Source organism: Delphinus delphis, chromosome 6 (genome assembly GCF_949987515.2).
Source record: "Delphinus delphis chromosome 6, mDelDel1.2, whole genome shotgun sequence".
In the NCBI taxonomy this organism is placed as follows: domain Eukaryota; kingdom Metazoa; phylum Chordata; class Mammalia; order Artiodactyla; family Delphinidae; genus Delphinus; species Delphinus delphis.
The window spans coordinates 24319671-24345731 of record NC_082688.1 but is presented as its reverse complement, the minus strand read 5'-3'; the positions used below and the strand labels follow the sequence as shown (position 1 = coordinate 24345731).

The following is a 26061-nucleotide window of genomic DNA, read 5'->3' as shown; positions in this document are numbered from 1 at the left end:
AATCCTGCAGAATCACCCTCTCTGGCTGTTGAACCATGGAAGAACCCTGGTGGATTTCCTGTTCGATTTCCTTATCCGTGCACACAGACCGAACTGGCCATGGTTGGAGGAGAGGTAAGTAAACACAGGCAGAAAAACTTACCACTTAGAGCAGTGACCCAGGAACTGATAGCATTAAGTAGAAAGAGTGTGTACTTTGGAGGTGGACCTGGGTGTCCACTAAATCTCAAGGCAACAATGAGAAGTTACTCTCAACAATGAGAAGTTTCCTGAGCCTCAGCCTCTAAATCTCTGGAATGGGATTAGGAGATTGCATGTAGTGGTTAGTTGATTCCTTTCCTTGGAAGTATAAATTCAAAAATAGAAAAATGCAATTGGCAGACTTTTATCCCCATTTGTACAAAACATTCAAAGTTAGTTGATAAGTAACTTTTGGGGACAACAGAAATGTAATCTTGAAACTAGGATTCAGTAGGTTATCATTCATCAAATATTAGAATGCCTATAATTGTGGCCGGTGGTAGATACAGTGGTTACAAAACCAGACAGCTGACTAGTTCCTGCCCTTCTGGAATTTTTAATCTATCAATACGGGTATGGCTGTCCCTTCTGATAGGAGAATGAAGTAAATGAGCAGGGTGTAATGGTAGAGAATAGAGAAGTGTTTGAGGCTAGTTAGAGGATGGTAGCTGTGAGGATGGGGAGACCAACTTTTGGTGGTCTGGGAAAGCCTCTGGGAGGTGGTGGTGTATGTGCTGAGATGTGAAGAAAAAGAAAGTTCTATCTCTAAGAAAGGGAGAGTGTTCCAGGGAGGAGGAACTATCCATACTGTGAGCTTAGGAGAGCTCAGCTTCCTCAAGGAACCTAACGGAAGCAATGGCTAGTCCTTAGTGATAGGCCATGGGAAAGAGCGTGGCTTTGCTCATTTAACATAGATTGGAAATTGATGATTTTAATCAGGGAGTAGTGTGATGTGCTTCATGGTTTGAAAGGTTATTCTGGCTGCCCAGTAGAGAGTAGGTTGAAAGGGAGGAGAGTGAAAGTGGCTGTGAGTGGAGGCAGTGAGGGGCCAAAAGGTGATACGTTTGAGACATGCATAGGAGATAGAAACGGCGGGGCTTGCTGATGCACTGGATGGCCTCATAGCACACTTTGCACTGGACCAACCACATCTTAGGCATCTTCAGTCCGCATTACAAGGACCTAGATGTGAAATCATAGGGCAATGGAACCATGTAATAGAAAAGTTTGGTTTAACTAGTTTGGTTAGAATTGTTTGTAATTTCATATTTTATTTCTTTGCAGGAATGTGTCCTCGGTCTGACTGATAGATGTCGCTTTTTCATCAATGACACTGAGGTATCAAGGCTTGTTCTGACATTGAATCTTTTTCAGTCTTGGCTCCAAGTAATATAGCTAACTCTCCCCTTTGCCTCCCTGACCTTTTGTAGGTTGCTTCAAATATCACATCATTTGCAGTATATGATGAGTTTTTATTGTTGACGACTTATTCCCATACCTGCCAGTGTTTTTGCCTGAGAGATGCATCATTGAAAAGTAAGTTTTCAGTGTATAAAATAGAAAATAATCCCTGTTCTAATATCGTTTGTCCTTTGAAGTCTTGATGACTTAAGATTGTTGCATACTTTGGCTTTTTATCATGAGTCCTAGACTGGAGAAAATTTCTAAAGTTCATTTACTTAGCCCCTAATCTCAACATGATATCTCAGTTGAATCACTCCACATCAGTTAGCAAAGAGAAGGAGGTCCTTCCTTAAGCAGCACATCCTAAGGTAAACAAACAATTTTCAGGAAATTTTTTAATATAACTAATATTTTACTTTGAATTACCATGTAGGCACCAAACTGGCAATATGCTCAATCTTCTTTGTAATCTTCCTTTTCTCACTGTGGCAACCCTCCATTGTATATCTGAAGGACTCCATCTCATGGCTCATAGGAAATCGGCTGCATTTTCTTCTGTGTTCCACGTCCCCCCACCCAGCGTGTTTGTGTGCGCATGCACACAATTTTCTTATGAAAAAAAAGCCCACTTATTTTCTTTGCTTCTATTGATAACTTGGAAACAGGGAATCTTTCACTGATACGATCGTAGCTTTATCAGTACACTAAGACAGAGAGAAGGTGCCCAGTCCTCCCTGTGTTTTCCATATCAGTTGAGACGTTGTGTATGGGCATGTGCATGAGGGCTCTGTGAGAGAGCACAAAATTCTGGGATAAGATTGTTTATCAGAGGGGCTAATGGTCTTGAGGCTGAGTAAGAGAGCAGTGCGGCTTAGTTGTTAATTGCTTCTTTCTACTTTGGATAACATGCAGTTTCAGCTGCAGTTAGTGGAGAGTGGCTTGTCCTGACAGTGATTCTTAAGGCTTAGCCTACGGTGTCTTTAGCATTACAGGCAGGTCTGAGCAGCAGCCATGTGTCTAATGGGGAATCTCTGCGGAAGGTGGAGAGGGGTTCACGCATTGTCACTGTTGTGCCCCAGGACACAAAGCTTATATTACAGGTAAGCTGATTTTTCAGGCTATGTTTCTGATAGTCATTTGACAGTAAATAGCAAACAGAATTCTTGTGGATTATATTTTAAGCTGTTTTATCATTTGTGTTAATTTATTATAAGCCTTTCCTTGCTATTTTCTCTGTTAGCTTTATACAAAGGAGTGTTAATATAGGCTCTGCCCAGTAAGGCTAAGAGGGAGACTTCTTTTAAAAGTCAAAATAAGTTTTGAGCACAACTAAATTTTGCCAAAGCTATGCTCATTTTACAGTGTTGTGTTAGTTCTCTAAGAAGAGTTAGGTAAAGTTGTATATCCTGGGTATTTAATTTTTTTCTATTTAGTTAAAAAAGTTATCGATTTGATTTATTTATTTTAAGATGCCAAGGGGAAACTTAGAAGTTGTTCATCATCGAGCCCTGGTTTTAGCTCAAATTCGGAAGTGGTTGGACAAGTAAGTACCATGTATATGATTAGTTAGCTTATTGTTATGACTTACGTGTGAAGACAGCAAGTATTCCATTAAGATTTTTAAAACTTACAAGTCTTCAAATCTTTCATTACATATATCTTCAATCAGATTCTCAGAGGCTCTCTTTTCTTCACACTTTGATTCTTATATCGTATGGTGTAATAAACATTCCTAGCAGAAGGAATCATGAGGCTCAGTGTACGAAACAGGGCTTCCTAGCCTAAGGGGAACGATATAGGCTTTAGATGGCCTGTGAACCCAGGGAATTTTTGTACCATCCTGTGTCTGTGTGTATTTGTCTGGGCAGAAGGCCTAAGGCTTTCAGCAGACTTATAAAAAGGCCTATGACCCAAAAATGCCTGAGCCACTGTCGTGAAGGAAATGATCCATTATCTGAATCTCTGAATTTGGGGGAAACTTTATATTGGAAAATGTTTACTAACATTTTGTTAAAAAAGAAAGTAGCTCTAAGTTCCGTAATGATTTTGTGTGCGTGTGTGTGGATATAGTCCTCAACCAGCCATGATGACTAAATCACACCTTTTAGGAAGGTAAATGAATCTGGTACCTGATTTTTTTCATTCTATGATTTCAGAGTAGAAATCCAGTAGTAGTTGGGCTATAGTCTTAATTTTAACTGGTTTATATCATTATGAAAATATGCTGAGTCCAGGGAGCTTACTTTTTGTGAAATGCCCTCTCTGTTCATTTTCTGTCTCTTCACAGATTAATGTTTAAAGAAGCATTTGAATGCATGAGAAAACTGAGAATTAATCTCAATCTGATTCATGATCATAACCCTAAGGTAACGTTCTAAATCTGATATTTATCATAGCTTACCTTAGACTTGAACTAAGATGATCTGAACTAAAATGTTTTGTCCTTTTTTTATTTTTTTCTTGGGTAGGTGTTTCTTGAAAATGTGGAAACCTTCATAAGACAGATAGATTCTGTAAATCATATTAATCTGTTTTTCACAGAATTGAAGTAAGTATTTTGAATAATTCATGAGTATCGCATGCATAATTTTCTCTCTTCTGGTTAAGGAAATCAGACAGATAAATAGAGGAGAAAAATTACTTTTCAATATATTTTTTTTAATCTCTAACTCTTAGATGCCGCATGTACTGGATTTTCAGTCTTTTCCCTTTTTAAAACTAAGACTTTAAAAGATGTCATTTAGAATTATTATTTGACTTTAATTTTAGGTGTACATAAAAAACTATTAATTGAAATAAATGGTGTCTTCCTCTGCAGTGACTTTTTTCTAACTTTCTATTTGCTTTATCACTATTTCCCATCTGTTCATCCACCACTCATTTTTTTTTCCTAATGCACTTTTAAAAAAAATTTATTTATTTTTGGCTGCATTGGGTCTTCATTGCTGCGTGCAGGCTTTCTCTAGTTGTGGTGAGCGGGGGCTACTCTTTGTTGTGGTGCACAGGCTTCTCATTGCGGTGGCTTCTCTTGTTGCAGAGCACAGGCTCTAGGCACGCAGGCTTCAGTAGTTGCGGCATGTGGGCTCAGTAGTTGTGGCTCACGGGCTAGAGAGTGCAGGCTCAGTAGTTGTGGTGCACAGGCTTAGTTGCTCCGTGGCATGTGGGATCTTCCCAGACCAGGGCTCGAACCTGTGTCCCCTGCATTAGCAGGCGGACTCTTAACCACTGTGCCACCAGGGAAGTCCCCACCCTTCATCTTTACTTTAGACAAATTTCGAGGTAATTATAGGCATCAGTCCACTTTACCTGTCAGTACTTCACCTTGCATAACATTAACTAGAGCATATTCTTTGTGTACGGGGTCCCCCTGCATGTCAAATTTATATATAATGAAATGCACAGATTATAAGTGTACCATTCACTGAGTTTTGACAAAGGTATACTTCCATGTAATCTTGACCCCTATCGAGATAGAGAACATTTCCTTCATCTCAGAAAGTTCCCCTTCTCATTTGTTCTTTGTCCCCACCCTCTTGACAACTGCTTTTTTGAGTTTTTCACTGTAGATCAGTTTTGCCTGTTCAAGAACTTTATATAAATGAATCATATAGTATACTATCTTGAGATTCATCCATGTTTTTGCATGTATTACTAGTTTATTCTTTTTTATTGCTGAGTAGTATGCCGTAGTGTAAACATACTGCAGTTTATTTCTTCATTCTCCTGTGGGTGGACACCTGGACTGTACCCAGTTTGGGGCTCTATGAATGTAACATCTGTAAACATTAACATACAAGTCTTTTGTGGACATGTTTCCATTTTCTCAGCAAGTTTTTCCATTTTTCACCATATATGAATATTTTTAGAATTAAACTGTCTTCCAAAAGCCATTTTTTATTTATTATCTCATCGGCACTCCAACATATATGTTAGTAGTTTGATAGCTGGGACATATGTTCAGTTAGTGACCTTGTAATACACGCTTGTTCGCAGGGAAGAAGATGTTACAAAAACCATGTACCCTCCACCAGTTACCAGCACTGTCCAGCTGTCCAGCGATCCTGATGGGAAAAAAGTAGACCTTATCTGCGATGCTATGAGAGCAGCAATGGAGAACATAAATCCTCACAAGTACGTGTGCTGTCGTTAGGTGGCATCTTTTGAGTAACAGAAGTGTGTAGTTGTTTCTCTTTAGCTTGCTCATCTTTCTTATTCTGGTGTACTTCACTTATTACTTCAGGTACTGCCTATCAATACTCACCTCTCACGTGAAAAAAACAACCCCAGAACTGGAAATTGTGCTGCAGAAGGTACACGAGCTTCAAGGTAGAGACATGTTGACAGAGTGTGTGTATCGGGGCCTCGACTGACATCGGGTCTTTGGTCTTCTGGAGATCACACTGACCAGGACCAGGGTCACAACACTGATTTGGCGTGTGGCTTTTTCGTCTCTTAAGACCTGGGTCCATTTCTTTGAATGCTACCCTATAAAGCTTGTACAAGAGTCAGGGCTTCCCTGGTGGCGCAGTGGTTGAGAGTCCGCCTGCCGATGCAGGGGACGCAGGTTCGTGCCCCGGTCTGGGAAGATCCCACATGCCGTGGAGCGACTGGGCCCGTGAGCCATGGCCGCTGAGCCTGTGCGTCTGGAGCCTGTACTCCGCAATGGGAGAGGCCATAACAGTGAGAGGCCCGTGTACCACAAAAAAAAAAAAAAAAAACAAAGAGTCAAAAGAATATATTCATCTGGTGTCCAGTTCTGCCAGGAAAACGTATTACTTTGTCTTTTTGGTTATGTTGCTAGGTGTGTGGGTTTTTTCCCCAAATGGTTTTGTTCTGTTTTGTTTTCTTACACACTGATAGGAAGTGCTGCACCTGTTCCTGATGCTGTGAGTGCTGAAGAGGCCCTGAAGTATTTGCTGCTTCTTGTAGATGTTAATGAATTATATGATCATTCTCTTGGGACCTATAACTTTGATTTGGTCCTCATGGTAGCTGAGAAGTCACAGAAGGTATGTGGAGTTACTGCTTAGACATACTTCTCATTTTTGTTTATGCGAACATGGTAGTATGAAACAGTGCTCCTGAAACTGCAGTGTTTGGTCTGATGTTAAGGCTGTGAGGACAGGCCTCGAGGCAGAACTGTTAGTCTTCAGGACCCATACTTCCAAGCTCATTCTCTGTCGCTGTTCTGGGCTTACCAAAGTGTTTTGATTGCTAGGTTGAGCAATTGAAATAAAATTACTGGGTTATTTTTAAGCTTATAGGCATTAAGTGTGAATAAATTCTTCTCTTATCAAGGATATATAACAAATGATTCATATTCCAGTCCAGTTCTATCATGTAGCTTCTTTTACCAGTGCAAATTGGGAACCTGGACAATATGCCCATATGTTAAGGCATTTTTACCAAAAGTGGTTTTATGTAGTTTGGTTTTATATATAATTAATATATGAATACACTACATATTTTTAAAATGATGTAGCTTTCGTTTCATTGCTATAATTATTATATGTTTATTTTTATAAGTAATATAATCACGAGCAATAAAATTGTCCTTTAAAAAAAATTTTTTTTTAATTTTTAGGATCCCAAAGAATACCTTCCATTTCTAAATACACTTAAGAAAATGGAAACGAATTATCAGCGGTTCACTATAGACAAATATTTGAAACGGTATGAAAAAGCCATTGGCCACCTCAGCAAATGTGGTAAGTGTGAGGGTTAGTATGTTTATTTATGCTTCAAATATTCTTTGGAACTAGGGAGGGTATAAATTGCAATCAAATGTTAGTTTAGACAGACGGATTTCAATTTCCACACCTGAAAATGTTAACAATTACGTACGCGCACCTTATTTTTATCACGTTTTGAAAAGCTGAGGGTAAAGCAAATGTCTTTGAATGAACGGGAGGAGCTCCATAGCTAAGAAGATAGAGCAGATGCTTCTGAGTCAAGAGTGATCATCCTCGAAATTCACTTCAGTGTCTTAAAATCAAAATTGGTTGATAATTCACTCTTCTCCTGGTGTTTGCAGACACCTGAAGGAAACCCAGCTTGTCTGGTGGCCATGCCTACTGGCAGTGCCCTGACACAGTTTTGACTGGCAGTGATATGGAGTCGAAGCAACACGATGCCGGGTGTTGTGCTTCACCCCATCCCTGACCAGTAGTGGAGCCTCACGCTTCAGCAGTTATGACTCTTTCCTAAGGGCTGAGACGGGGACAAGGAAGAGTCACCTGGGGTGCTTGTTAAGCATTCAGCTTCTGGCTTCCTTGGAGGATCTGGTTCAGCTGGGCTGGGACGGGACTCAGGCGTGTGTATGGTTAATAAGCTCCCCAGGTGATTCTTACTAAGGAGGCTGAGCAAACACTGGGCTGGATGGTCATTCATCAGGGGTGGTGTAAAATTCCTTCTAAGTAGAACTCTGATTCCAGCTGGCGCTTCTCATACCTCAGAATCTGCAGTGGTGCTCATTAAAGCTCACACTCCTGCATTCCCGTTCTCCAGATACTCTAATTATGCGGGTCTTAAAAAGGTCCCTTGTTGATTTTATGTAGGGACCATTGGTAGAAATGAAATCCATTATGCTTCCCAAGTCTCAAGCTTGTGTGTGTATGAATCTTATTCCTGTAGGACCGGAGTACTTCCCAGAATGCTTAAACTTAATAAAAGATAAAAACTTGTATAACGAAGCTCTGAAGTTATATCCACCAAACTCGCAGCAGTACAAGGTGTGTAGCATGTGAAATGAGGCTCTCCTGATTTTGCTTTGTGCTGTAGTTGGAGAAGGATGAGGCTCCTGAGTCCCTGACACTGTCCTTGGTTTCAAGGTTTATCTTCAAACTAATTAGCCTCATCTTGAACTTCTTATCTGGGAGAAAGGCCCTGACCTGTTCCTCTTCTGAAGAACTTGCCCAGGCAAGAAACCTAGGCGTTGTCTCTGGATCCTCCTCGGGAATACCATGGCATTTTCCATCCTGCCCCTCATCCAGCCCAAACTCACGATCATCCTGAATAGTGCTGATCTTTCCCATGTATTTCTGCATAAAGTTTGGTTCGCTTGTTTGAACAAACATCTGTTTAGCTTTTCTCATATGCAGTACTTTACTTATCAGCTACATGTATTATAATTCTTACAACATCCTCGTAGGTGTTGTGCACAATTTTCAAACGAGGAACCACCTTGCCTCAGGACCTAGGACGTGAGGTGGCCAACCTGGGATATGGAGCCCGTGCCATCATCACCACCATTTTCAGTTTGTCCACAAATTGCACACGTCTTTCTGTCATCTGGCCCCTGCCTGCTTCTTTAGCATCAGCTGCCTCTGGCAGCCCTCTTCCTCCACTTCCTTTAGCCCTCCTGTCCTTCTAAACTCTCGGGTCTCCTCTGCCAGAAAGCCGTTCCTGGCTGAGGTGCCAAACACTGAGCTCCCAGAGCACCTTGTTCTAAACTTGGGAAGGGCATTTATCAATCTGCTATCTACTGATTTGTTGCCCCACCAGGCTGTGGGTTTCCTTAAGGGCAGGGACCCCGTGTTATGTCCCTCTGTTTCCCTGCCTCATACTGAGCCTGGGGAATACAGAATTTGGCCAAAGCCTGCCTCTTTGCTCTCATGTGCCTTATCTGTTCGTCCCCTGTGCCCTCTGTGCTTCAGTCATACCAGCCTTTTTGTTACTCTTTCCTGTGCCTTCCATACCCATTCCTGCCCGATGGCCATGGTGCTTTGTGTGCTCTTGGCGTGGAATACTGTCCCGTAACTCTTCACTTGGCTTCTAATCCTCACAGCCCTCTGAAACAGCACTCCCATCGCTCTATCCCTTTACCACTATCTGCCATTATGCTGTCGACCACAGTGTGTTTATAAGTCCGTACTCTTTCACCGCAAGAGCAGGAACCTGGGAGTGGTTCTTGTTACTATTTTTTCTGTTTGTTTGTCTCTGCTTTGTTTGGCTTTATTTTTTGCTTTGCTGTGTCACTCCCGCTGCCCTGAACAGCACTCAGTAATTATTTGTTGGATGAATACATGGCACATCCTCAGTAAGGTTCTGAGTGGAAGAAAGATTGAATTCACTGGTCATCCACAGGGTTTTTCTAAGTCATTCCAGGGAATTTCAAGTATAATGACCGAGGCAGCCTACCTTGGAGATTTAAAAAAACAGTTATCACCTGTCCTCACCAACCCTTTGTCTCTTCCTGTCCCAGGACATCAGCATTGCTTACGGGGAACACCTGCTGCAGGAGCACCTCTGTGAGCCAGCAGGGCTCGTGTTTGCCCGCGCTGGTGCCCACGAGAAAGCTCTCAGCGCCTTTCTGGCTTGTGGCAGTTGGCAGCAAGCTCTCTGTGTGGCAGCCCAGCTTCACTTGACCAAAGACCAGCTGGCTGGCCTGGGCAGAACTCTGGCAGGTAAACATGCCATTAGGTTCTCCCAGATAACTTCTCTAATGGCTTTGTGTCTCTGTGGTTTTGTTTGGCAGTTTTGCAGACATGTGTCAGGTGGGAGCACACCTGGTGCACTGTCATGTGCATGGGTAAAGGTTAATTTGGAGTGGCTTATTAGGTAGAGTAAAAGTTTAACTGCTACGAGAGTTCCCCAAATACAATGGCACAGTAAAGAAAGCAGTTTACTTGTCTCTCTCATGGCACTGACAAGTCCTCCCATGGTGCGGATCTGCCATCTCTTAGGCAGAGAGTTGAAGGTGGATTTTCTCCACATCTGTTTTCCAGTCCTCAGGAAGGGGAAAAGCTAGAATCGTGTGAGAGAACACTCAAAGTTGGAAATGAAGCTAACACTTTTCTCTACCTCATTCACCAAACTCACACTTTACAGGACACCGGGTACAGTGTAGCTGGGTAGCAATATGCCCTGCGAGAATGTAAAGATGAATTTCCAGGTCGGACTGTTCAAATATAGCCAATAGATCATTGGAAACCATAATAACAATGTTCAGAAATGAAGCCAAATGTATAAGCAATGTGAAAGCAAAGGCAGTTTAGCTGTGTCAGGATCTAGGGATTGCCTGAACTGGAGGTGAGGTTTTTCCAGTCTGATTCCTTAGAGTGGAGTGGCATTCCCAGAGTGCCTGGGAGAAGTGACGGGTGCGGCTCTGGCCCTCTCAGCCATGCTTGAAGTGAGTGAGTGGCTGGTATATTTTCCCCCCACCTTTTCAAGAGTCTTGTAAATATTGTTATGATATCCCCATAAAAAGCAGTCCTGAAAAAAAATCCAAACTACATCCTATTAAATGTACATACATATTCTCTTGAGTAATTTCACATTGTTTTTTTTTCCTTTGGGATTATAAAAATGTGTGAGATTATCACTTTTCTGTTTCTGGCATTTTCTGGTTATTATATCTGTGGACTCTTTAATAAGCCCTTTCAATTTCCAAGCTGAACTCTTTTTACAGGTACCGAGAAGTCCTTATTTGAGTCTTATTAACTCTTCATTCTGGCTCCGTTGATACTTCTGCTCTAGAAACTTGTTGTTTGTAGTTTAAATTTTCTAGTTCTGTTCTTGGTGTCTGTTATCTTCTCTTACATTCTTTTCAACTCTTAGCTTGCTGTGTGTCATGCCTTATAATGGAGTGCACCTAGTTCTCCCAGAGTCTTAGCAGAAAAAGGTGGAGAAGACAGTGCTCAAAGATTTTTGAGAAATGTTACAAGGTGGAGTCACTTCATGTGTACATTTAACTTAGTTTACACAAGTCACCAAAAGGAAGAAAAGATAGCTATTTAAACAGTGCAGGTGACTATTCCTGGTTTTGTCAGTGATAATATGCCCTGGAGTTAGCATGAAATGGGAGACGTGACTCTGCCAGCCCCTTAGTTAACTCTGGGTTCTGTGTGCCTCTCATAGTGTAATTATCTCAACTGGGCTGAGAATGAGTCTCAGATCTGAAGATACTGCAAGACCCCTGACATAAGCCAACTACCCCCATCTAGTGCTCAACCAAAGAAACAGCAGCCTCTTCCTATCAGAGGAAATAATAGATTAGTGCGAGATGCTAGGTCAGTTTCCCACACGTGTGCCTTTGTAAGCATTTTTCATGACTGATTTTGACTATATGTGATTTTCACATCCGTGCTAAATTTTGATTGTAACTGCCATTTAAGATAGGACCCCATGGTATTCCTGCCTGTCTCTCTCATAGAAATTCACAAAGTATATAGTTTGATACACTATAAAGACATATTAATGAAGCATTTCAGCAAAAGAACGCTTAACTCTACCTTACCCAGTGCTTCACAAACGTACTTGACCTGAGAATGGTTTCTTGGTCCTGCCTTTTATGATCCTTTGAACAGTCTGGGAGAACACTTTTGAAAATGCTATTTTAAAGCAGTTCACTTTGAATGTATATGCTGTAGAGCTCAATCTCCAATTTGTAGGGGACCATTTTGATTTAAATAGTACCACCAAAAACCGTTTCAACTTGAGTTTTGGGAATACCGTTCTTAGTAAGCCGACTGTGCTCAGATGCTTACTGTCTTTGCAGGAAAGCTAGCTGAGCAGAGGAAGCACGGCGACGCAGCCACAGTTTTGGAACAGTACGCCCAGGTAAACTCAGTGCCTCCCATCCACACCCACACCCCCAACCCCAATCAACAAGCAAGGGCTTCCCAGTTGTACCTTAGTGATCATGAAAATTAAAGGAACTGTGGGTATTTAGGAAATCCAGAGATAGTATTTCCCCTGAGGGTCTCCCATCTTGCTGGCTTGACTTGGTAATCTAAATTCAATATATCTCTAAGTAGTTACACTTGCTGTGCCAAAGAACACTATTATAATATGCACTAGTGGCTTGACCTTGGTAGAAAGTATAAATTAAATCTGAAGGGAATTATACCTTTTATATTAACTTGCCAAAGTAGCAACAATGAGAAAAGACTGTTCTCAACCAAAGGGATGGAGCGTTACACCCTTTTTCGGCTTTCACTCCCGTTCTTTCTGTTGGAAATGTCTCTTTTACCTCGGGCAGCTTGATGGGTTCCAATTTCCCACCAGATTATAAAGATAAGTACCTACACCAGCTTTTGATAGAATTCTAGGATTTATTATGAAAATAATAAAGCCTGTGCGTTGTCACAGACTTAACAGGACACAGGTACACAATTAATACCAGCGATTCCTGCCTCTAGGGTTTTGGCCTTTGATGAGAAAGTGTTTGTTACAGTTGTCACTAGTGGGCACATCTGCATAACAAAATTGTGCTTTTAAAATACTTCATTGTCTTTCATGTAATAAGAGTCAGTGAAACAAGGTAACTAAAATGTGATATCATTAGATCCTGGAAAGAAAATATGTTGGGTGATTGAGCTGAAAACATGAAGATATATCCCACCTAAGATGGTTAACTAAATGGATAAGATGCCTGCTTTTGATTTCTAACATTTCTTTTTGACTCTTTCTTAGAATTTCCAACTCTCTGCTTACATGACCCATCTGTTCTTGCACGTTGTTTTTTCCATTAGAGGTGTTATCATATTTATTGTACTGATCTTAAGTTCCCAGCCTCACAATCTCAACATCCCTGCCTATCAGAGTCGTGTTCTGATGCTTGCTTTGACTCTTCAAACTGTGTTTTAATCCCTTTTGTATGCCTTGTAATTTTCTGTCAGAAGCCTAATGTGTGTGATATACTGGGTAAAAAAGCAAATCTGATAAATAGGTCTTTAATGATATGGGGATGAGGCTGGGGGTTGGGTAGGAGAAGTGTTCTGTAGTCCTGTGATTAGCTGGCAGTCTTGAAGTGAGCATGTGCCTCATCTGTGAACTTCACCAGTGCTTCTCAGTTTTTTTTCACTTCTTAGGTAGGACAGGAAGGTTAGAGGGGGCTGGAGTTGGGTATTTCCCTGCCTCCACATTGGTTAGGCCCTGGTGAAACCCACTTCGATTAGGCTCTGCCAAAATCACTTGAGTGCAGGTCTTGTCAGTATTTTCAAATGTCTGCTTTTCCCTTCCCCCTGCTAGAAGTACGTAGACACCGTGAGAAGTTCTGGTAGGGCTCCTGGAGGTAAAAACTCACAAAAGTGTGGGAATCTCCGTAAGTATGGACCCCCCATAGAGTTTTTAACTCTTGGCCTTGTCTACAGTGAGTGATATTAGCTGGAGAAATTCAGTCTTTCACCCTAAGTGTGATGTTTGCTAGCTTTTTTGGGAGTTTAATAGGTGTGAGAAATGGGAGGGCTGTTGCTGGAGTTGGCAAACTATAGCCTGTGGGCCAAATCTTGTTGGCCACCTGTTTTGTAAATAAAGTTTTATTGGAACATAGCCCCACCATTTGTTTACCCATTGTCTGTGGCTGCTTTTGCACTTAAAACCACAGGGTTGAAGAGTTGTGACAGAGACAGTCTGGATGAAAGTCCCAGAAAGCCTAAAATATTAACTGTCTATCCTTTTACAGAAAAAATTTGCCCATCCTAGCCCACTTGTGTTGAGGAAATTCCCTTTTATTTCTGGTTCTGAGAGTTTTCATCATGAACGGGTATTGAAGTTTGCTGATTGCCTCTTAAACTAAGATGTTTTCTGTTTTGTTTTTAGACCAGTGATAAGGTGAATTGTATTTATGTTGTTTCTTTTTTTTAATTGAAGGATAATAGCTTATTTACAATGTTGTGTTAATTTCTGCTATACAGCAAAGTGATTCGGCTGTACATATATATACATTCGTTTTTGTATATTATTTTCCATTATGGTTTATCATAGGATACTGAATATGTACTTCTCTGTGCTATACAGTAGGACCTTGTTGTTTTCCATTCCATATATAATAGCTTACATCTGCTCACCCCAACCTCCCACTCCATCCCTCCCCCACCCTCTTCCCCCTTGGAAACAAGTCTGTTCTCTATGAGTGTGAGTCTGTTTCTGTCTCGTACATAGGTTCTTTTGTGTCATATTTTAGACTCCACATATAAGTGACATCATGTGGTATTTGTCTTTCTGACTTTCTTCACTTAGTATGATAATCTCTTGTTGCTGCAAATACCATTGTTCTGTTATATGGCTGAGTAGCATTCCATTGTATTATATGTACCACATCGTCTTTATCCATTCATCAGTTGATGGACATTAAGACTGTTTCCATGTCCTGGCTATTGTGAATAGTGCTGCTGTGAACATAGAGGTACATGTATCTTTTTGGATTACAGTTTTGTCTGGATATATGCCCATGGGATTGCTGGCTTATATGGTAATTCTATTTTTCGTTTTCTGAGGACCCTCCATACTGTTTTCCATAGCAGCCGCACCAACTTACATTCCCACCAGTGGTGTAGGAGGGTTCCCTTTCCTCCACATCCTCGCCAACATTTGTTATTTTATAGAGTTTTAATGATGGCCATTCTGACCTGTGTGAGGTGGTACCTCATTGTCGTTTTGATTTGCGTTTCTCTAATAATGAATGATGTTGAGCATCTTTCCATGTGCCTATTGGCCATCTGTATGTATTCTTTAGAGAAATGTCTATTTATGTTTTCTGCCCATCTTTTGATTGGGTTGTTTGTTTTTTTTGTTGTTGAGTTATATGAGCTGTTTGTATATTTTGGAAATTAAGCCCTTGTCCGTCACATCATTTGCAAATATTTTCTGCCATTCCATAGATTGTTTTTTCGTTTTGTTTATGGTTTCCTTTGCTGTGCAAAAGCTTGTAAGTTTGACAAGGTCCCATTTGTTTATTTTTGTTTTTATTTCCATTGCCTTGGAAGACTGGCCTAAGAAAACATTGGTACAATTTATGTCAGAGAATGTTTTGCCTGTGATCTCTTCTAGGAGTTTTATTATGTCATGTCTTATGTTTAAGTCTTTAAACAATTTTGAGGTTATTTTGTGTAGTGTGTGCTTCAACTTCATCAGTTTACATGTGGCTGTCCAACTTTTCCAACAGCACTTGCTAAAGAGACTGTCTTTTTCACATTATATATTTTTGACTTTTTTATCGAAGATTAATTGACAGTAGTTGTGTGTATTTATTTCTGGGCTATCTATTCTGTTCCATTGATCCATTTGTCTGTTTTTGTGCCAATACCATGCTGGTTTGATTTCTGTAGCTCTGTAGTATGTCTGAAGTCTGGGAAGGTTATGCCTCCTGCTTTGTTCTTTTTCCTCAGGATTGCTTTGGCAATTCTGGGTCTTTTGTGGTTCCATATAAATTTTACAATTATTTGTTCTAGTTCTGTGAAAGATGTCATGGGTCATTTGATAGGGATTGCATTGAATCTGTAGATTGCTTTCAGTAGTATGGCCATTTTAACAATATTAATTCTTTGAATCCAAGAGCATAGGATTTCTTTCCATATCTTTGAGTCGTCATCAATTATCTTTCTTAATGTTTTATAGCTTTTAGCATATAAGTCTTTCACCTCCTTGGTCAGGTTTATTCTGAAGTATTTTATTTGGGGGGCTGTGATTTTGAAAGGTATTGTTTTTTTACATTCCCTTTCTGATATTTCATTGCTAGTGTAAAGAAATGTAGCTGATGTATGTATGTAATGTATGTAATGTATGTTAGTCTTGTATCCTGCTACCTTGCTGAATTTGTTTATCAGTTCTAGTAGTTTTTCTGGGGTGTATTTAGGGTTTTCTATGTATAGGATCATGTTATCTGCATATAATGACAATTTTACCTCTTCCCTTCCGATTTGGATACCTTTTATTTCTTTTTGCCTGATTGCTGTGGTTAGGCCTTTCAATACTATGGTGGATAGAAGTGGTGTGAGTGAGCATCCTTGTCTAGTTCCAGATTTTAGCAGGAAGCCTTTCAGCTTTTCACCATTGAGTATTATATTGCTTGTGGGTTTGTCATAAATAGCTTTATTATGTTGAGATATGTTCCCTCTATACCCACTTTGGAAAGGGGTTTTAACATAAATGGATGTTGAATTTTGTCAAATGCTTTTCTGCATCTATTGAGATGGTCATGTGGTTTTTGTCTTGCCTTTTGTTGAGGTGGTGTGTCACATTGATTGACTTGCGTACGTTGAACCATCCATGGGAACTTGGGATGAATCTCACTTGGTCGTGGTGTATGATCTTTTTTATGTGTTGTTGGATTCAGTTTGCTAACACTTTGTTGAGAATTTCTGCCTCTGTATTCATCAAAGATATTGGCCTGAAATTTTCTTTTTTGGTGGTGTCTTTGTCCAGTTTTGGTATCAGGATGATGGCAGCTTCATAGAATGTCTTTGAGAGTGTTCCCCACTCTTCAGTTTTTTGGAGGACTTTGAGAAGGATAGGTATAAGTTCTTCTTTTTATGTTTGGTATAATTCACCTGTGAAGCCATCTGGTCCTGGACTTTTGTTTGTAGGGAGTTTTTTTAATTACAGACTATTTCACCTCTAGTGATTGGTTTTTCAAATTATCTGTTTCTTCTTGATTCAATTTTGGTGGGTTCTATGTTTCTAGAAACTTGTCCATTTCTTCTAGGTTGTCAATTTGTTGGCATATAGTTGTTCATAGTATTCCCTTATGGTTTTTTGTATTTGTGCAGTATCAGTTGTCATGTCTCCTTTTTCATTTCTTATTTTGTTTATTTGGGTTCTCTCTCTCTTCTTCTTGGTGAGTCTTGCCAGAGGCTTGTCAATCTTGTTTACCCTTTAAAAGAACAAGCTCTTTGTTTTATTGATTTTTTTTCTGTTGTTTTTTAAATCTTTATTTTATTTCCTCCCTGATTTTTATTAATTCCTTCCTTCTACTGACTTCATGTAATTCATGAATTACTTCATGCATTATTTTTATTCATGAATTACCTCATGAATTACTTTTTATAATTCTTTTATTTGTTCTTCTTTTTGTAATTGTTTTAAGTGGTTGATTAGGTTATTTGAGATTTTTCTTGTTTTTTGAACAAGGCCTGTATCACTATGAACTTCCCTCTAAGAAATGGTTTTGCTGCATCCCATAGATTTTGTATGGTTGTGTTTTCATTGTCATTTGTTTCAAGGTATTTTTTAATTTCCTCTTTGATTTCATCATTGACCTGTTGGTTTTTTAGTAGCATGTTGTCTAGTCTTCATGTAGTCATTTTTTTCCTCATTTCTTTTCCTGTGGTTGATTTCTAGTTTCATGGCATTGTGGTCAGAAAAGATCCTTGAGATAACGTCTATACTCTGAAATTTGTTGAGGCTTGTTTTGTGCCCTAGTATGTTGTCAATCCTAGAGAATGTTTAATGTGCACTTGAAAAGAATGTGTATTATGGGTTTTTTGGGATGTAATGCCCTGAAAATATCAATTAAGTCTAACTGTTCTATTGTATCATTCAGGATCTCTGTTGCCTTATTGATTTTCTGTCTAGAAGATCTGTCCATTGATGTGAGTGGGGTGTTAAAGTCTCCTACTATTATTGTATTCCTGTCAGTTTCTCCCTTTATGTCTGTTAGTATTTGTTTTGTGTATTTGGATGCTCCTATATTAGGTGAATATATGTTGACGAGTGTAAAATCCTCTTCTTGTGTTGATCCTTTTATTATATAGTGTCCGTCTTTATCCTTCTTTATGGACTTTGTTTTAAAGTCTATTTTGTCTGATATGAGTGTTGTGACTCCCACTTTTCTTGTCATTTCCGTTTGCATGAAATATCTTTTTCTGTCCCCTCACTTTCAATCTCTGTGTGTTCATTGCCCTGAAGTGGGTCTCTTGCAGGCAGGTATTGTAGGCTCATTTTTTTAATTCAGTCTGCCACTCTGTGTCTTTTGATTTGAGCATTTAGTCCATTGACATTTAAGGTAATTATTGATAGATATGTATTAATTGCCTTTTTAACCTTGTTTTCCTGTTGATTTTATATTTTTTCTTTGTCCCTTTTTCTTTTTATCTTTTGTGGTTCGATGATTTTCTTTTGTGTTATACTTAGGTTCTTTTTGGTTTTTTTAATTTATTGTATGTCTTTGATTTGTGGTTACCCTGTTTTTCCACTATGTTAACCCCATCCTGTATCTGCTTGCCTTAGACTGCTAGTCATATAGGCTCAAACACATTCTAGGAAATGAAAAAAAAATCTACATTTTCTTACTCTCCTCCCCCACACTTTATGATTTTGATGTCCTCTTTTACATCTTCATGTTCATCCTTTTGCTGTTTATTGTGGTTATCACTTTCACAGAAATTAAAAAAAATTTTTTTAATCTCTGTACTGGCTTATTTAGGTGATTTGCTTTCCAATTGTGATTTTCTCTTTCTTATATATTCTTCTTTTCTATTTAGAGAAGACCTTTCAGTATTTCCTTTAGGATAGGTTTAGTATTGCTGTATTCTTTTAGTTTCTGCTTGTCTGAGAAATTCTTTATCTTTCCTTCTATTCTAAATGATAATCTTGCTGGGTAGAGTATCATAGGTTGCAGACTTTTCCCTTTCAGGACTTTGAATATATCTTGCCCCTCCCTTCTGGCCTTGCAACGTTTCTGTAGAGAAATCAGCTGATAGCCTTATGGGGGTCCCCTTGTAATTAACTCTTTGTTTTTCTCTTGCTGCTTTTAGAATCCTCTCTTTATCTTTAAATTTTGCTGTTTGTATTATGTCTTGGTGTAGGTCTATTTGGGCTTACCTTGTTTGGGACCCTCTGTGTTTCCTATACCTGGATATGTTTCCTTCTTTATGTTTGGGAAGTTTTCAGCCATAATTTCTTCAAATACATTTTCAATCCCCATTGGCATGCTTTATATTATCCCATAGGTCTCTTATATTGCTTTCATTTTCTTTTTTTTTTTAATTTGCCTTTCTGTCTGCTGTCCTGATTGGGTGATTTCCATTATTCTGTTGCTATCTTCCAGGTCACTTATTTGTTCTTGTGCATTACTTATTCTGCTGTTCATTGCTTTTAGTTCAGTTGTCATCTCAGCAAATGAGTTCTCTAATTTTTCTTGGTTATACTTTATAGTTTCTAGTTCCTTTTTTTTTTTTTTTACAGTACTCTGCATTTCTGTCAGTAGCCTTCCTTAATTCTTTCAGTATTTTCATTATCTCCTTTTTGAAATTGGTGTCTATTTGACTGAAGAGGTCTGTTTATTTGTTCTTTCAGGGGAATTCTCTTGGTCTTTTAACTGTGAGTGGTTCCTCTGCTTCTTCATTTTACTTATATTTCTCTTATTCTGTGAGTTTAGGAGAAACAGTTAGCTACTCGTCTTGGAGGGCTATTTATATGTGGGTCTGTCCCTGTGTATCTTGTGTGGGTTTAATATTTTTGGTGCGAGGGCTGTTTTTATTATTTATTTATTTGTTTATTTATTTGGCTGCATCAGGTCTTAGTTGTGGCACGTGGGATCTTTCATTGCGGCGCATGGGCTCCTCTTTAGTTGCGCAGGGGCTTCTCTCTAGTTGTGGCATGCGGGCTACAGAGCATGCAGGCTTAGTTGTCCCGTGGCATGTGGGATCCTAGTTCCCCAACCAGGGATCGAACCTACATCCCCTGCATTGGAAGCAGATTCTTAACCACTGGACCACCAGTAAAGTCCCATGAGGGTTGTTTTTTTTTTCCCTGTAGCCTCTTTCCTCAGCATGTGCTGGCCATCATCCCCTTGACAGGGGGTGTGCAGATATGGGAGCTAGTGCCTGGTCTTGGGGTTCTCGGTGGCACTGGCAGATCACGTGCACCCCTAGAGCATGCAAAGGGAGTAGAGGCAGCTCACGACCAATCCTGGAGTCCAGAAGGGTGGTGGTGGCAGCTGGTGATTACTCCTAAAACCCAAAGGGCAGTCGCTGCTCGTGACCGCTCCTGGAGCTCGTGTAGGCGGTGTTCTGCTGCCTGAGAGCTCCTGCAGGGAAAAAGGCTGTAGTGGCAGGTCCTGCCCCTCCCCTCACGCACTGCCCACACAATGGCACCTGGCCTCTAAAGCAGCCTAGCTTTCCTCCGCGTGCCCTCCCAGGTGTGGTTGCACCAGACTCCAGCCCCTTCAGGCTGTCTGCGTGCAGCCCACTCCAGTTGTCTACCTGGGTCTCATCTCTGAAGCCCAAGTTTACACACCCAGCTCCCGCCCATACCAGAGGACATGTGTCTTAGGCTGGGGAGTGCAGGGCGGTGGCACTGTCTGTCTCTCCATTCTAGCTGCTGCAAACCAGTTGCTGCATTCTCCTCCCAGGCTCCAAAGCTCCCCCTCTGTCCCAGCTAATCTCCCCACTGGTGAGGGGACTTCCCAGGGTACAGGAACCTTTCCTCTTTCACAGATCCCTCCCAAGGGCCCAGGTCCTGTCCCGATTCCTCTCTCTTTTTTTTTTTCTTTTGTCCTACCCAGTTACAGGGAGATTTTCTTGCTCATTCAGAGTTCTGAGGTCCTCTGCCAGCGTTTGGTAGATATTCTGTGAGAATTGTTCCACATGTATGTGTATTTCTGATATATTTGTGGGAGGGGGTGAGCTTCATGTCCTACTACTCCACCATCTTGATCACTCATCTGCACTGACTTTTGAATGTTAAACCAATCTTGCATCCCTGAGTTAAACCCAACTTGGTCATGATGTATGACCTATATTGGTGGATTCGAAAGTTTACTTGAGGCTTTTTTGCTTGTTCACAAGGAATATTGGTTTATAGTTTCCTTGTTATGTCCAGAATATGTAAAGAACTCTTACAACTCAAGAACAAAAGGACAAACAACTCATTTTGTTTGAAATGGCCAAAAGACTTGAATAGATATTTCTCCAAAGAAGATATACAGATGGCCATTAACCACATGAAGAGATGTTCAACATCGTTGTTCATTAAGGAAATGTAAATCAAAACCACAGTGGGCTATCACTTCATACCCACTAGAATCATTTTAATCAAAAGAATGAAAAATAAGTGTTGTCAAAGATGTGGAGAAATAGGAACCCTTGTATATTGCTAGTGGGAAGGTAAAATGGTGCAGCTGCTATGGAAAAGAGTTTGGTGGTTCCTTAAAAAGTTAAGCATAGCATTACCATATGATTCAGCAGTTCCCCCCCTAAATATATACTCGAGAAATGGAAACATACGTCCACAAAGAAACTTGTATACAAATGTTTATATTTTTAGAGCATTATAATAGCCAATAGGTGGAAACAACCCAAATGTCCATCAATGACAGATGAACAGATGAATAAATTGTGATATGTGCATACATGCACAGATACACACACAGGAATATTATTCAGTCATAAAAAAGAATGAAAAATTGATGCATGCTACAACTTAGATGAAACTTGAAAACATTATGCTGAGTGAAATAACTCACATAAAAGGACAAATATTGTATGATTCTACTTACATGAAGTAACTAGAGTAGTCAAATTCATCTGGACAGAAAGTATAATGATGGTTGCTAGAGTCTGGGGGTAGGGGAACATGGGAATTTACTGTTTAATGGATATAGAATTTCAGTTTTGCAAGATAAAGTTTTGGAGACTGATGGTGGTGGTGATGGTTTCACAACAGTGTGAATTTGCTTAATGCCACCGAACTATACAGTAAATGGTTAAAAGGGTAAATTTTATATTAAATTTTACTACAATCAAAAATAAGGGGAAAGGAAGGAACAAAGAACCAGTAGATGGTACAACTTGGATGAATCTTAAAAACATATGCTAAGTGAAATAAGTCAGACACAAAAAGTCACCTATTGTGTGGTTCCTTTTTTACAACATATCCAGATTAGGCAAATCCAGAGAGACAGAAAGCAGGTTAGAAGTTACCAGGGGGTGAGAGGAGTGGGAAATAAGGAGGGATTGGTTAATGGATATGGAGTGTTTTTATGTGATGATAAAAAAATTTTGAAAGGGAGAGCTTGTGGTTACCAACATTGTGATACAGTAAACACCATCGAATTACACACTTTATGTTATGTGAATTTGATCTCAATAAAACACACACACTCACACACTGCCAGTCAAGCAAAATACATCCTACAGCGTTCCTCTGGGACACGTGGTACAGGCCTGCAAGGATCCTTTGGGCTCTCGGAAGAAAATGTTTAATCAATCTTTTTAATTAAAAATAACCTATTTAAAGTAGTATATATGTATTATAGATTGTTTAAAGTGCTGAAAGCACATACAAGAAAATAAAAACATCTCATTCCTACCACTCAGAGATTGCTATTATTAGCACCTCTTGTTTTCTTTCTAGAGTTTTCTCTCTCCTTTCTGTCTCTTCCCCACCCCCTCTCTCCACACACACACACACACACACACACACGCACGCACGCACGCACGCACGCATTTTTAACCAAAATGAAATTATGCTGTTTGTTCTGTTTGTAAATTTGGTGTGTTTGGTTATGATCTTCATCTCTCCATGTTGACACATTTTAATTCATCTAATAATTACAATTTAAGTTCCCTCAATATTCCAAAATTGTTTACAGTAGATCGATCCAAATTAGATTCCAGTCTAGGGACAGGTATTGCATTTTGTTATGTCCTTTAAATCCCTTTTATCTAATGTATACACCTTTTTATAACAGAGATTACTTGAAGAAACTCAGCCAGTTGCCTCATATATTTCATCTTTTAAAAACGTGTTTTGTTTTATATGCTTTTTAAGTACATTAACTAATTATGTATTGGGTACATGATCAAAAGTGTTTAGTGATAAGGGTACAAGCATCACAAATGGTTAAAGACTGTAGGGTATGCAGGTGTTTATTACACTCATCAGTTTTTTGTAAGTTTGAAGTTCAAAATAAAAAAATAAACATTAAAAAAAAAATGGTTTAGAAGATTACTATTCTAGTCTACCATTTTTCCAGAGTGTGCACTTGTCAATTCAGGAGTCCACCTAAACCTCTGGAATCAGATTTGGAGGCGCAGCGGGGGAAATGGGCATTTCTAACAGTCTTTCTCGTGGTTTTGATGCTCAGGGATGTAGAGAGGTGATGCTTACCTTGTGCTTTGTGATCATTTCCAGAATTGACACCCCTCCTTTGTCTCTTGCATCAATATTTATCGAGCATGTACTCTAGGCCAGTCCCACCAACTGGGACTGTGAGTGATAGGCTGGAAAGGCAGAGGGAGGCAGCTCTGTGGGCAGTTTTGCAGTTTATTAGGGTGGCATCTAACACACTTGCTCCATTAGCCTGTTACCTTCCTTGATGTTCCCCTGTCAGGATTATGAAGAAGCTGTGCTCTTGCTGTTAGAAGGAGCTGCCTGGGAAGAAGCTCTGAGACTGGTAAGAGGACTTCAAAACTCCTCCCTGCATGAAGTGCTAAGCGGAGCAAGAGCCTGCACAGGGGAGACAGTGTCAGCCGCAGTCCCTTGTCTTCGGAGCTACTGAAATTTGTTAGAAATAGTTCAGGTTCCTGGTCTAAGGATAAGCAGTGCTTCCTAAACCATTTAAAAAGTTTATTCTTGATGTTTGGAATTAGTCCTCTAAATATGAAATATTACTAATTTTTACTGAAATGAATTGAGTTTTCATTGGCTACCTTATAGGAGGCCTACTCCTCTGGAAAATATCCTGTCACCTCTGAAAGTGATCCATTTCCAAGTATCTTAACTTTCCAGTGATTTGAAGTTTTCCTGCCTAAAATTGTTGTATTTTTTTTTTTTTAGGTACATAAATATAACAGACCAGATATTATAGAAACCAACGTAAAGCCTTCCATTTTAGAAGGTGAGGGTTACATTTAGATAGAATTCCTGATTTGGAAGTATAGAACTGCGGGGGGAAAGGGAGACGGGAGAGTACTGCCTGTGCTATTACATCCTTTAATCATGTCAGTGATGAAAGGACTCATTATATCGAGTCAATCAGAGTTCTCCAGTGGGTGTGAAATTTACTTCTGAACATGGTTTTTAAATACGGTATGTTGCTAAATAGTAGCACATAACTTATTTGAATGTTAAAAACCTGTGATAAGATACAATTAAGAATCTTTGGGAATAGTTGGTAAACTCAAATATGAACTGTATATTAGATAATATTGTATCAAATGGTTAATTTCCTGCATTTAATAATTGTATTGTGGTTATATAGATGATATCCTGATTCTTAAGAGAGAGATGCTGAAGTATTTAAGAGGGAAGAATCTGCAACTTCCTCTCAGAGGGTTCCACAAAAATGTGTGTGTTTAGAAACAGAGGAAGCCAAAAATATGGCAAAATGTTAATAATTGATAAATCTAAGTGAAGGGTATATGTATGTACATTGAATTACTGCAACCTTTAAGTAGGTTTGAAACTTTTTCAAAATAAAAATTTTTTAAAAATAAGAAGGGACTTCCCTGGTGGTCCAGTGGTTTAGACTCTGCACTTCCACTGCAGGGGCCTCAGGTTTGACCCCTGGTCGGGGAACTAAGATCCTGCATGCAGTGTGGCGCGGCCCAGAAAATAATAATAAAAAGAAGAACCTTTGCAGATGGTTCCTCAATAACAGATGAGTGTTATCAGTTCTAGAATACTCTGGTGTTCGCTATATCCCTTGCAAAGTGTAAAAGAAGGACATCAGTTGGACTTATAAAAGTCTTTGGGAGTAGAGGTTGATTTTAAGCTCTGCACAGTCTACCCTGTAAGTAATGTCTGGCCTTTCTGACATTAACATGTATTTATATTCTTACCCTGCCTGCTCTCTACTACCCTGTCCTACTCAAAACTGGGAGGGTTCTTTGTGTATCATTCACTTTAGGTACTCCTAACTGGATACTGGAAGCATCCTTCCTGGCCCTATAACAATCCATCTAGCCCACTCTTGGATTTTTCTCCACTAATTAGAACCTAGAAAAAGTGCTTCTTAAACATATAAATATTGGGTATTTGTAGATGAAAAACTACAAAGACCTAATACTTATATGTTTAAGAAGCATTTCAGAGACTTTCCTCCTATTTTTGTTAGCAGCTTCCTGTGCACTCCTTTTATTTACTAGTCTTCTCTTGGGTTACATACCAAGTCTTTTGTTCAGGTGATTTTGTAAGTTTAGTAGTAGAGAGTATTCTTGGATGATGTTTTGTTTTGTTTTGTTTTTGCTGTACTCGGGCCTCTCACTGTTGTGGCCTCTCCCGTTGTGGAGCACAGGCTCTGGACGTGCAGGCTCAGCAGCCATGGCTCAGAGGCCCAGCCGCTCCGCGGCATGTGCGATCTTCCCGGACCAGGGCATGAACCCGTGTCCCCTGCATCGGCAGGCGGACTCTCAACCACTGCGCCACCAGGGAAGCCCTCTAGGATGATGTTGATGAACTTTAAGATCTGGAATCTCAATCTCTAGTTCTTTCTCCTATAGCAATGTTGGTTACTTCTCATTAAAGAAAAAATTCTTGCTTGAAAAACCTGGTAACTTCTTTTCTTTGTTAAGCTCCAACTCCCTCACTAACCACTCCCACTCTAGTTTTATCTCTTTGTTTAAACGTGCTCAAATTATTTTCCATCTGCACCCTTAGCCCAGAAAAATTATATGGCGTTTCTGGACTCTCAGACAGCCACCTTCAGTCGCCATAAAGCACGTCTATTGGTGGTACGAGAGCTCAAGGAGCAAGCACAGCAGGTGCATCTGGGTGAGTGCCCACCTGAAGACACCAATGCTTGGGGGGGGGGGCCAGCATTGCGCTTTGTCTCAGCACGCAGTGTGATTACTGTGCCAAGTGGAAGTCCGAGGCCTCTGAGGGTCTGTGAGGGTCTTTGTTGTGGGTACTGGTGAGAGCTTGGGGGCAGGACCAGGCACCAATGGGCAGAGGTCTGCCAAACGTTCTCTC

At 40.0% G+C, this 26061-nt stretch overlaps 1 protein-coding gene across 3 annotated transcripts in view; it reads left to right on the top strand.

Annotated features, from left to right (window-relative positions):
• The window catches only part of ELP1 (elongator acetyltransferase complex subunit 1), a 64975-nt gene that overhangs the window by 28129 nt on the left and 10785 nt on the right, over positions 1–26061 (top strand). For all 3 annotated transcript variants that reach the window (XM_060014370.1, XM_060014368.1, XM_060014369.1), the window contains 17 exons: positions 11–114; positions 1306–1359; positions 1452–1557; positions 2410–2525; positions 2895–2968; positions 3713–3791; positions 3894–3973; positions 5419–5556; positions 5666–5751; positions 6286–6434; positions 7010–7133; positions 8059–8156; positions 9629–9830; positions 11924–11985; positions 23483–23545; positions 23929–23989; positions 25750–25863. In XM_060014370.1, coding sequence (XP_059870353.1) covers positions 11–114; positions 1306–1359; positions 1452–1557; positions 2410–2525; positions 2895–2968; positions 3713–3791; positions 3894–3973; positions 5419–5556; positions 5666–5751; positions 6286–6434; positions 7010–7133; positions 8059–8156; positions 9629–9830; positions 11924–11985; positions 23483–23545; positions 23929–23989; positions 25750–25863 — 1710 coding nt within the window. The remainder of the gene's footprint in view (positions 1–10; positions 115–1305; positions 1360–1451; positions 1558–2409; positions 2526–2894; positions 2969–3712; positions 3792–3893; positions 3974–5418; positions 5557–5665; positions 5752–6285; positions 6435–7009; positions 7134–8058; positions 8157–9628; positions 9831–11923; positions 11986–23482; positions 23546–23928; positions 23990–25749; positions 25864–26061) is intronic.